Genomic DNA, 13,736 nt, shown 5'->3' on the forward strand with positions numbered 1-13,736 from the left:
TTTAGTACTAAAACTAAAACTAAAATCTAACTAAGTCACAAATATATTTTTTCTCCATCAGGAACTCTTTGCAGTGCTATATGCATTATTGGTTAAACATGTTAAATACATGTTTGAAACTTATTTTAGAAACTTATTTTTGTAAAGATGACTGTTTCTGATCAAATGCTTGGAAATTGATGCTTTAAGTGTTGAGTGGACATCATGAAATGTGTAAAATGAAACTTCTCTTTTCAGTCATTTTGGTGGGGTTAGCATTGCTCACTCTTTAGTTTTCTATGTTGTGTTTTGAATTCTGTTGTTTTGTCTTTTGGTCTTATTTTTTGCAAAGGGGTCAGGAGTTTGAATGTCCTTTTGGTATCTTTTGTCTCTCTTATAAATATAACAAAGTCATTAAAGCATTGTATCAAAATGCAAATAAGTCATTATGCCTTAAACTAATTATTTAATTTTGGATGTAACTTGTCTTCTGATTGGCTGAAGTTATTTTGTTATCAGCCCATAGAATAATTTAGTCATGTGACCGTGATGTCATCAACGTTTTTTCATGGTTTTCTACGATTTAAAATGGAATTCAGAATTAAATTATAAGGAATGACTGTAATATTTTTTCTGTCTATTCGAAATAACATAAAAAATTTGGTGCACACTGTTAAATAACCTGCTACGCACATTATTCAATGCACCAAATTTTTTAGGTTATTTCTTCATAGACAGAAAAAATATTACAGTCATTCCTTTAATAATAAAATGAACAGATTATGATCTGATGCAGTATCAACCTCCAAAGTTTAAATGAAATTATCAATTTTAAGTTTAATAAGATTAGTACCCTAGGCCTAATCCAGTTATCAACCTCCAAGGTTATCTATTTTTAGTTGAATAAGATTATTACCCTAATCCAGTATCAACCTCCTAAGGTTATCAGTTTTTAGTTTAATAAGATTAGTACCCTAGGCCTAATCCAGTTATCAACCTCCAAGGTTATCTATTTTTAGTTTAATTAGATTATTACCCTAATCCAGTATCAACCTCCCAAGGTTATCTATTTTTAGTTTAACTAGATTATTACCCTAATCCAGTATCAACCTCCCAAGGTTATCTATTTTTAGTTTAACTAGATTATTACCCTAATCCAGTATCAACCTCCCAAGGTTATCTATTTTTAGTTTAATTAGATTATTACCCTAATCCAGTATCAACCTCCCAAGGTTATCTACTTTTAGTTTAATTAGATTATTACCCTAATCCAGTATCAACCTCCCAAGGTTATCTATTTTTAGTTTAATTAGATTATTACCCTAATCCAGTATCAACCTCCTAAGGTTATCAGTTTTTAGTTTAATTATATAACACTAATGTTTTGTTAAGAAGATGATTGATGTTAGGATGTTGTAATTGTTCCCAGCTTCATTGCTGTTGAATTTCAATAAAATTATTGATCCCAATTTTAATCAAGACATACCCAATAACTCTACTTATAAGAGAGGTTTCAAGCTGCAAAATCCATTTGTGAATATTCAGGAAATTACATGTCAACTCAAAACCTCTAAAGATTTAATAAACTCAAAGATTTAAATATTTCATTCTGACAGTTATGTTTAATTGGAATTTTTCATTCAGTGAAAGGTAATAGAAAAAGAAACAGATATATCATCATGTGATGATGTTTCATGTTTTATATGCGATAAAATTTTACAGAATGAATAAACTTGTAACTTTAGGTAATAAATCAGTTTTTAAACACCTATAAGGGAAAATAAAGATCATAAATGGCAGTCTATTAAAATGATTGGGACGGAAATGAAATCAGAATGGCAACTTCTACATTTGTAAACAAGTTCTGTTGTCTTATCATACTGGATAAAATGGGTAGTATAAAATACATGCACTGATCATGTTGTATACTCATAAGAAATAATAGTTTGAAATGTATTGCTTACTTTTTAAGAGCAACAGTTTTCAATTTAGTACCATGATTTCATTTTCACATTGATCATTGTTTTTTGCTCATTGTTAAAGGCTGTATGGTGACATGTAGTTGTTTACATCCTTGTACTTTTGTCTTTAATGGATAGTTGTCTCATTGGCATTCATACCACATCATTCTTTTAAAAGTTTTTTTAAAAGCTTTAACAGTGTGAAACAAAGATGCCAACAAAGTGTCTGCTGTTAGCCTTCAGTCTATTCTAATAATTCAATGTGTATGTGTTCACTCTTCCCAAAGACTTCTCAAACATTGCAGCTTATGTCATAACCACAATAAGATGTCTATGAGCTAAACAACTCTACATTTCCCATGAGAGCATTTCAACGGATACTCCCCTCCAAGGTTTCTGACATTTAAATAATATTTTATCCTGTTTATATCAATGGACTTATGTATTGACTAAGTCTACAGCTATTTTTTTGTATGAGACACAAGTGACAATGAAGTAAAGTATTGATTAACAAACGACTTCTGGTCAGCTGTAGGAAATAAGCACTTAATTAGTAGCCAGGAGAATCTATATGATTTGTGTGTTGAATTTCATGAGCATTCTGTACTATGAATTCAGAAATTTCATTAATGCAAAAAAATGCAGCGGGATTATTAATGCAACCAATAAAACATCCAAATAAAATTGGAAAGTAATATTGTATCACAACATGTATGAATCACATTGCTTTTCCACTCATTAATTAATGTTTTATTTGATCTTGTAATATTGATGGTTGTTCAAGCTAAGATTCACTTGAAATACACATACCCATCGATAATTAAGAAATATTTGGCCTAGTACTTTCAGGGAGAACCATTTTTGTAATCAAATAGACAACAGAGTGTGTTGAGAAAAAAATTACTTGGTTCTTTGGACCAGATTATCTAATAAACAGTTGCGCCATGAGCGCATGGTACGTACGCCCGACGTCTTGTGTGGAAGTTTTATGCAATAATCATAAATAGTTTCTGAGAAAGTTTTAAGCAATAACCATATATTGTTTTTGAGTCACGGTGGGACATGTGAAACCCCCAACCCTGTTTATTTTTTTTACAAAAAACTAAATATCACTTAAATAAAATTTTGAATCAAAACTAAAAAGTATACAGATCTTTAGATTAATATAACAAAGAAGTGTATAAAGTTTTAAGCAATAATCATAAATTATTTTTGAGATATGGCACGACATGTAAAAAAAAACTCCCCTGTTTAAGAAAATACTCAATAACTCAAAAATGAAATTTTGAATCATCACCAAAAAGTATACAGATCTTTAGATTAATATAACAAAGACATGTGTAAAGTTTTAAGCAATAATCATAAATCGTTTTGAGATATGGTGTGACATGTAAAAAACCTCTCCCCCTTGTTTACAAAATACTCAATAACTCAAAAATAAAATTTCGAATCATCACCAAAAAGTATATAGATATTAAGTATAATATAACTAAGAAGTGTTTAAAGTTTTAAGCCATAATCAAGAATCGTTTTTGAGATACGGTGAGACATGTGAAAAAAACACACCCCTGTTTTAGTTACAAAGTGCCTTTAATCTTCTTTCACCAAAAAGTATACAGATCATTTGACCATCATAAGAAACAACTATGTTAAGTTTCATGAAATTTGGATAAGTCGTTCCCAAGTTACGGTGCGACATGTTTATGCCGGACAGAACAGACAGACGGACGGAAGGACACCGGACATTTGTATACCATAATAAATCCCGTCAAAATTTTGTTGGGCGTATCAAAAGTGAAATTGGTCTAAAGCAAACCCAGTAAAGAATAATGATTTTAGTCATATGATATATATATATATTATATACAGGTTATATATTAGACAGGTTTTCAGGTATTACACAGGATAGGGATATGACAAACAGTTTTCACTATTAAAACATAAAATTGGCCACATTATTTATGTATTTATGTAAAACATAAAATAGGCCACATTATTTAAGTATGTGCCTGTCCCAAGTCAGGAGCCTGTAATTCAGTGGTTGTCGTTTGCTTATGTGTTACATATTTGTTTTTCATTCATTTTTTTACATAAATAAGGCCGTTAGTTTTCTCGCTTGAATTGTTTTACATTGTCTTATTTGGGCCTTTTATAGCTGACTATATGCGTTATGGGCTTTGTTCAGTGTTGAAGGCCGTACGGTGACCTATAATTGTTAATGTTTGCGTCATTTTGGTCTTTTGTGGATAGTTGTCTCATTGGCAATCATACCACATCTTCTTTTTTATAAGGAATAGTTTTTCATAGCATGTAACTTAAATTAGAATCTGAAGCTTACAAACATAACAAATGTTTTCCTATCTATGTAAAATGTTTTATAAACTGTTTTAATCAACATAAGATAACATGTCAACAAGATTGATCTTAAATGTAACTTTCTAAACAATTTGTTAGCAGATAATGGAGGAACTATTGATATAAATTATTGACAAAATGAATAGTACTAAATATTATGCATCAAAACCATAAGAAGTGTCTCCTTTATTGGTGGAACAAAATAGGAATTTGATCTAAGCCATTACGAAGGATCAATATTTCACCAATAGATCAAATTTAAATACCCTTTATCATAGATGTCTCTCTGAACCATAAATCTCAAATTAATTACTGGTACATAATCAAGAAACAAAGATCAAAGGTGTAATTCTTCCACTCATGTAATTTAATAAGGAATCAGTTGGTCATTGGTTGCTTAATTGAAAAACCAGTGGCAAATATTTCAAGCATGTTCAAGATAAAATCAAATACAAAAAAAACATAATAGAAATCCAAAACAATTTTGTGTCCATTTCAGGAATGACTGTAATATTTTTTTTGTCAATGAAGAAATAACATAAAAAATGTGGTGCACACTGAATAACGCGCAAAGCGAATAGACAGAAAAATATATTAGTCATTTCTTATAATTTAATTCTAAATTCCATTTTAAACCGTAGAAAACCATGAAAAAACGTTGATGACATCACAGTCACATGACTAAATTATGTCTATGGGCTCATAACAAAATAACGTCAGCCAATCAGAAGACGGGTTACATCCAAAATTAAATTATATGTACATTTGTATGTATTATAAAAGGGATATAAAACAAATAAAGAAACACAACATGGCACAAATCATTGAAAAGAACTACAACATGACAAAAATCATAGAAAAGAAACACAGCATGACACAAAGCATTGCAAATCATTGAAAAGAAACACAACATGACACAAATCATGGAAAAGAAACATGACACAAATCATAGAAAAGAAACAACATGACACAAATCATGGAAAAGAAACAACATGACACAAATCATAGAAAAGAAACAACATGACACAAATCATAGAAAAGAAACAACATGACACAAATCATAGAAAAGAAACAACATGACACAAATCATAGAAAAGAAACACAACATGACACAAATCATAGAAAAGAAACACAACATGACACAAATCATAGAAAAGAAACATGACACAAATCATAGAAAAGAAACAACATGACACAAATCATAGAAAAGAAACAACATGACACAAATCATAGAAAAGAAACACAACATGACACAAATCATAGAAAAGAAACACAACATGACACAAATCATAGAAAAGAAACATGACACAAATCATAGAAAAGAAACAACATGACACAAATCATAGAAAAGAAACAACATGACACAAATCATAGAAAAGAAACACAACATGACACAAATCATAGAAAAGAAACACAACATGACACAAATCATAGAAAAGGAACATGACACAAATCATAGAAAAGAAACAACATGACACAAATCATAGAAAAGAAACAACATGACACAAATCATAGAAAAGAAACATGACACAAATCATAGAAAAGAAACAACATGACACAAATCATAGAAAAGAAACAACATGACACAAATCATAGAAAAGAAACATGACACAAATCATAGAAAAGAAACAACATGACACAACTCATAGAAAAGAAAACAACATGACACAAATCATGGAAAAGAAACAACATGACACAAATCATAGAAAAGAAACAACATGACACAAATCATAGAAAAGAAACAACATGACACAAATCATAGAAAAGAAACAACATGACACAAATCATAGAAAAGAAACAACATGACACAAATCTTAGAAAAGAAACAACATGACACAAATCATAGAAAAGAAACAACATGACACAAATCATAGAAAAGAAATAACATGACACATAAAAAGAGATGCAACAATGCAAATATGACGGAAAAGAAATTTAAAACGAACATTCACAAATCATGACACATTTGGTATGAAACATCACAACAAATAAATTAGAAATACTGACGACTTAGCACAAAACATGACTGAAATCAACTCCTAGTATGATCTCAACATTTCTCTAATTTTGTATTTATATCATGAAATAAAATGACATACAACCATGACAACATGACTAATATATAACAGCTTGACACATTGATAAAATACACTGAAAACTTTTTAGTCAAAGACTATGAACTGATTTTCATTCAAATATTTGAAGATACATGCGGTACGTAGCTGCACTAGAATCTGACTATAGAAAATGTAGCATCTCTGACTACTAGTTCTATAAAATTTTACCTTTATGAGGATGTATTACTTAATATTTATGCATAAAATTTAGTAAAATACAATACTCTTTCATCAAATATTTACATCTAAAACTGACTATATTCAATATTCAATAATGATCAATTCTACCGAAGTAAAAAAAAAACTTTACTGTGATGGGAAGAAATCAATCAACATACAGAATGAAAGGCTTTAAAACAGCCTGACAATACAAGACATTTCTTAAATAATTTATTGGTAAAATTCAATAAAGATATTTACTTTTGCCTGTCTTGTATCATTAATTCTTTTCTTGCTATCAAATGTCCCTCAATTTCATCTCATATTTCTAACTAATTCTAGAAATCAACATGTCAGCTGACAATTTGGTATATAAATGTTTATAATTCACATTTCTATCAGGCATCAGAGAGATTAGGACATCACGAACTAGGGATTTAAAAGTCTTTATTATAGACTAGTGCGGTGAAATTATAGAAAACATAGTGAAATTATATAAAACATAGTGAAATTATAGAAATCATAGTGAAATTATAGAAAACATAGTGAAATTACAGTGAAATTCTAAAGTAATACAGAAATCAAATTCACATACAGTACATGTAATGTAACATAGCTATACAGTTGTAAAATATATGACAACTTGAATGTGTCCCTAGTACATGAATCCCCTATCCGAACTATAAATTTTCTATGTTCAGTGGACCGTAAAAATTGGGTAAACTCTAATTTGGCATTAAAACTAGAAAGATCATATTATAGGGAACATGTGTTTTAAATTTCAAGTTGATTGGACTTCAACTTAATCAAAAACTACCTCAACCAAAAACTTTAACTGAAGCCGGACGGACGAACGGACACACAGGCCAGAAATCATAATGCCCATTAATGAAGCATAATAAATGGGGCATAATTATATAAAAAGAAAATGAAAAGTAAAAAGAAATTTTCAAAATGGTAGTTCTTTCAAAACAAGTGGCATCATCCTGATAAGCAGTTATGTGTTCTTGTATAAGAATTCTGATTGTGGGTGTCTAATCAATAATCAATGTGGACATACAACAGCTCACAGAGCCTTTTATTAATCAGTAAATTGGTCATTGTAATAACTCTATCATTTGTCTACAGTTTCCTTAACTAATGGAGTCAATAAACATTTATACCCTAACCTATAAAACTAGGACAAAATATATACTGCAGCAAACCAAATACATGTATCATCATCAACACAGCCATCATGGCCATAAGCTATTTTTCTACATAATACAGAGAAGATAATTGCAATTTCATGATACATGTATATATATGTGGTATGGGCTTTGCTCATTTGTTGATAGTTGTATGGTGATCATAGTTATTCACTTCAACAGCAATTGATAAATTTGGTTTCTGGTGGAGAAATTGACAATCATTTAATTTACATAAATTCATATTAAAACACTTATATTTCCTTTATAGTAATTTCACTATGACAGAAGAAAACTTCAATGTCATTGAAGCATCATGACTGAGACCATAAATTTGTTTCTCAAAACTTTCCAAAACCATCTCCCAAAATAATTGGCAACCAATATTAAACAGTCATCAAAATATAACATACATGAAATGATATTGAGGTGCTGGTAATCAATCCAGCATAACCTAAAAAAAAATCAAAACTTCAGAATAATCATAAGTCAAGGGGCAATAACTCTGACATGTGTAATGAGTCAATTGATGGTTTTGGTCATTTCAAGGTTTATGGATCTTGGATTGTATTTCCCTTTGTTGTTCACATTTACTGTATTCTAATTCAACATGTATTACAGCTCTTATGATAATAAACAAAAAAGTGAAAACTGATAACCAAAGTTGAAATTTACCATGTTTACAACAAAATATCCTATGACGAGACACATGCTGGTTAAATATATGGACCATAATTTGCTACTGGGCTCGTTTCCTATAACTATAGAAAAGTGATAAAATTGTGAATTACTGTAAGAAAAGTTGGAACTACATCTAAAGATGCTATTATTTTTATCAACATACAAGTGTATGCTACTCTTCCCTAGAAAAAAAATTGAAATTAACAAATTTCAAAGATTATACAACCCTATTTTTGTGTTGTTTCTCGCGTTACTTATTGCTACCAAAGTGCATAACGCTGACTGATTTATAGATAATCGTCACCGGCAAATTCGTAACTTTTGCTTTCAAATAACAAAGAACATCGACCAATAAGAATAGTCAGAAGAAAATGCTGAGAACTATAAGTATTTCTGTAGCAGGTGTAAGAACACTGGCGTGACTTTGGTGTCTGATTTCGTAACGCAAATTTTAGATGATGCTATCTGCTTTGTTGTAATAGAATTCTTAAAAACAATATGCAAATATGAACTCTCGCGAGATGTTCAAACAGGTAAATCAGAGATGATTTACATTCTTGTTTAGATCTTCGTAATAATTAAGTTAGAAAATGATGTTATCGTTATGCGTTACATTTCACACGAAAGAGAAGTCCAATTATTTATTAAAATTCTTTTTGTCGTTAAGTTCTAATCATTTCCGGTCATACGTGAAACATGTGATCACGCCCTTACCGCCGGACATACGATATACTAGGTCTTAACATTGTTTTTGTTTCCAACGGGATATTAGCAAACATAATCTGTAGATTTGTTTCGTCTTGTTTAAAAAAGGAAAATACAATTTTCAAAGAGATTGCGCCGGGGGTCTTTTATTTTTCCCATGTGCACAATGTTACATACGATCTTGTGTGAAAATAAATGCCCAATGACTTGGCAAAATCAATTTCAGATTTGACCGACGTTTTAACACACTTCGTTTCCCAATAACGATGTAATGGGTCCTTGGAAAATTCAATTGAAATTATGTTTCTTATCATGATGCCGATGCACGTTGGATTGATTTTGCTTCAGCAGTAAATATTACTGGATGTTTTAGGTGAATAAAGATAATTTAATAAAAAATACATGTTAATATACCGTTACACTTGGAATGTACAAAGTTGGTATCTTTGTCACAGTTTTTAATTATTTTTTTTTATTCATGTTCTGCAAACACTTTTCAGAAACACAATAAACTTAATTGTCAAAGGAAAAGTAAACTTTTACCAGACATGACTTGAAAGGAAGTACTTTATTGATTTTAGCACACTAAAGTAGGTTAAAATGTGGAAACCATGTAGATGGTGTACAGGTCACAAATATCACATGGTGCCTATTTTAAAGATTTTAATTCCAAGTTAAAAGTTTTTTTCTTCACTGGATTTAAAGAATTTTACATTGCCAAAGATTTGGAATAAATTGTCTATAACTGGAATTTCAAAACCAAATATAAATATATTTTTTGGCTAAAACATCAAGATACGACGATTATGGTATCCTGTATCAATGAAGAAAATATGGAAATTTCTGAATAAATTGTACTAATTGTTTTCAAAACAAGCACACATTTAGGAGTTTTATAATACTGTTACATTTAAGATGGATTTTAAGAAAAAGTATACTGTTCAGATTATTTTTAGCAGATTTTGCAATAAAATAAAACTAAAAAAATGCTTTCGGTTTCTTATGGTTTCCTGTCACATTTGAAAAAACTTTAATTTAACATTGAAAATAGATTTTAAATATTAACATGAAGCAAGTAACACTAGTAATGGTGTTCATTTATTTCTTTTGAAATATATTGTGCAAAATAAAGAAAATAAAGATTGGTTTCCTGTTTGGTTTCCTGTCACATAAACAGTGAATCAAAATGTATTAATTTTTTCTCAAAAAACTCAATTGTTCCATTCATACTATATATATATTCTAACACCAACACAACCCACAGAATAAAAGTTAAAGTTTTAGAACTTATAAAAAAGGATACAAAAAGAAACCAAAGGCTGAATACCAAATTATGGTCCATATACTTTAAAGAAATCGCTGGTATAAATTTAGAGCTTGGTTAAAAGTTTGTAAACTGTTGAAGGATGAATTTTTGTTAAAGATTTTATGTCTGGAGAAATTCAGCAAAGGTATCTTTTCTGTACTGGATCATATGTATATTATAAATAAAGTGTATTTGCTTTTAACTATCAATTCCAACTTTCTTCTCCACGGAGATCACTGCTAATGCTATACTAATCATGTTAATTATATAGAGAGTCCCTATATATTATAGGAGTAAAATCATAGTATACATGTACATGCAGAATAATGCGAAAAAAATAGGTCTGTCCCCCAAGTAGTTATGATTATGTATAAAAGTTGATGACGGTCTGGTGACGGAAACAATATTCAGACACCTTTTTTTTTCTTTTTCTCCAAAAATACCCCAAACTGAATAATCATGAAAATGAATGACTATGCATGGTACCTATAGGACAAAGAGGAATGTTGATTAATTTATTGCGGAAGGAAGAGAAGTAACACACAAAATGAGGTCTTCTCAATTAATAGTATAGATCTCATTGGCATCACATGTACATTGTACATTTCCAGGGGTGGATTAAGCCAGGACAAAAAAAAGGGGGTGAGGGGGGTTCCAACTACATATGTCCCCATTCAAATATGCATTGATCGTCCAAAAAAAAGGAGGTAAGAATTATTACCTAATGAAATGATTAACACACATGATGAATAGTTTCTCAAATAGGACTAAGAAAATAAAAGAACAGTTCCAAAGTCCCTAACATTGCACATATTTTATTTATTCAAGGTATAATGTAAAAGGACTGAGTACATACAAATGTATTTATAAAGACAATAAAAATTTCCCTTTTAAACTATTTTTTATATGACCTTACGAAAGGTAAGAAAAATGAAGGCTCTAAATCAAATGCAATGTGATTTCCTCTATAATTAATATTTCAAAGAGGCATAACTTGTTAAAATAAATGGGAAAGGTGTCTATAGATGGGACCCATATGATGCCCCTGCTTGCATATAATAAAATTGTAAAGAAACAACAGAAGTGACCCTTTCTATCACAATTTGTACAATATGAGTTTTGTGGTAATAAGAAATGTGTATAAGTTTCATAAAATTTGATTGATACAAACTTTATTTTTGTAAAGGGGCATAACTCTAGAATTTGTGACAAACCCAAAATTCAAACTAATAGATCTGTAATTTGTGGTAATAAGCATGATAAGCATATCTGTGCATTGTGTACAAGTTTCAAGTATCTCTTGTTATTTTTTATATGTTGATATTGACCTCATTTAGCATGTTTAGGGACAACATCAAAAGTTCAATGAAGGATAAAAAACTTAATTCACATACATGTAGTGTTTTCACTGACCCCAACCCCCTCTTAACTTAATTTGGGAAAAATTAAAATACAAAATGTAAATTATTTTTGTCTCCTGTCATGGCTGTGCACCATGTTAATGGGGACATAGAAATACATGTACCAGGGATCTGTTCAATTGAAAATGAAACAAGTGTGTGAAAGTAAAATTGTAAGGTATAACTTTCCCATGAGTAAGAGCATTTTCATAAAATATCTCTTAATTTGGAAATCTGTCCTGTTGGCATGGTTGACCTATGCGTCTACCCAGCTTGAACTATTCACGTCATAAAAATCTTTTCCATTGTGGTGTCAAATATTTTGTATTGTGACGTCAGAATCTTACCAGAACAGTTGAACTGATTAGTAATGGAGGACAAATAGCGATAAGGTGTAAAACTTAAAAGTTGTCATGGTTATTGCACATGAGAATGAAGTTGTATTCAGACAGAAATAGCGTGAAAACAGAATTCTGAACGAAACAATATACAAAATTACTTCCCTGTTGTATGACACACAAATGACTTGAATGTACTTTCTACTTTCACTTTTAGAATATAAAAAATATGATGCCTAATAGGGCATTTCACGGTTAGTTTGGTTATATTGGATAGGGGGCAGATTTTCATAATGGAGGTAAAATGGTGTGAAAAATACGGGAAAACATCATTAAAACAGAGCAGTTGCTTGGAAACACACATACTTTTGACATAGGATTTCCCATACTCTTATACTATTTCCACCTCTTTCTAAAAAATCTGCACCCTATCCAATACGGCAGAACTAACCGAACTAACCATGCTAACCATGAAGAGCTCTATTGATGGTAGCTAGGGTTTACAAAATGTATGTGAATTATTTTATACACATTTATTTAGATTTTTTAACATTTCAGAACTATGTAGTTGAGCCTGAGTAACGATCTTTAACTGCATAGTATTGCTATAAAATTTGATAGTATGGGAGTCTTAATTTAGATGGCCAAATATTAATTTATTTATCCAGTCTTTTTATTACACATGTTATGTGTAACAGGTGTTAGGAAATGATGACAATTTAAATCAAATGAACAGCGTTTTATTGCTGTTTTCTTGGTTAATGAGCTTGTATAATGTTTGCAGAAATCAATTTACACGACGGCAAAATTTAGAATGTTATAATCAGGTGACACTGTCTGGTCGTGATCAGGATCGCTTCCTGATACAAGTCATGTTTACAAACATTTACCGTGAAATGTATGCCTTCAACGCTTCCTACAGCATAGCACTGATCACCAGGATTACATGCACCCGTTAGGACCTGATGCCGGTTCATGTTTTTCTACTTCTTTTAAGTTAACATCACATGTTTAGCATGTAAATATGTAATCATCAAAACTCCTCCTCAGTCGTCGCCATAATGGGTCAATTTTTACAAGGGAGATAATTTTGCTTCGAAAGATTGCAACACAATCAATCAGTTTCAGTTTTCAGTCCAATATTCCCCTGAAAAATCTAAGAATGAAAAAATGCACTCTGAGCAAGATACATGTAAAACATGATGGAAACTTATCAATTCTTATAAAATTGTATATTTATATACTGTACCAAAGACACAAAAAAAAAACAGTCAGCTGATTGATTGGTTGCCCGATTGATTAATTAATTGATTGGTGAAATGATTGATTGATTTATTTATTGACTGGTTTTGTCCGTAACCCACCTTTAGCCAGTAAGAGCAAACGTCTATATCCAATTCAATTCTTTATTACTTTGAACAAATGATGCTCATCAGTGCACATATATAATATATGTAAATACAATATATATCATAATAATACATAAAACATACAATATATATATATCATAAATAAATACATAAAACTGATAAATGAATACATCCGAGA

General features: G+C 30.3%; 1 protein-coding gene across 1 annotated transcript in view; it reads right to left on the minus strand.

Annotated features, from left to right (window-relative positions):
* Positions 1 to 13,253, minus strand: part of LOC134714896 (dmX-like protein 2) — a 102,197-nt gene extending 88,944 nt beyond the window's left edge. Inside the window, exon 1 of the mRNA XM_063576592.1 lies at positions 13,079 to 13,253. Within this exon, the coding sequence (XP_063432662.1) occupies positions 13,079 to 13,165 (87 nt within the window). The 5' untranslated portion in view covers positions 13,166 to 13,253. The remainder of the gene's footprint in view (positions 1 to 13,078) is intronic.
* Between the last annotated feature and the right edge of the window lie 483 nt (positions 13,254 to 13,736).

The sequence above is a fragment of the Mytilus trossulus genome, chromosome 4 (genome assembly GCF_036588685.1).
Source record: "Mytilus trossulus isolate FHL-02 chromosome 4, PNRI_Mtr1.1.1.hap1, whole genome shotgun sequence".
Lineage (NCBI taxonomy): Eukaryota > Metazoa > Mollusca > Bivalvia > Mytilida > Mytilidae > Mytilus > Mytilus trossulus.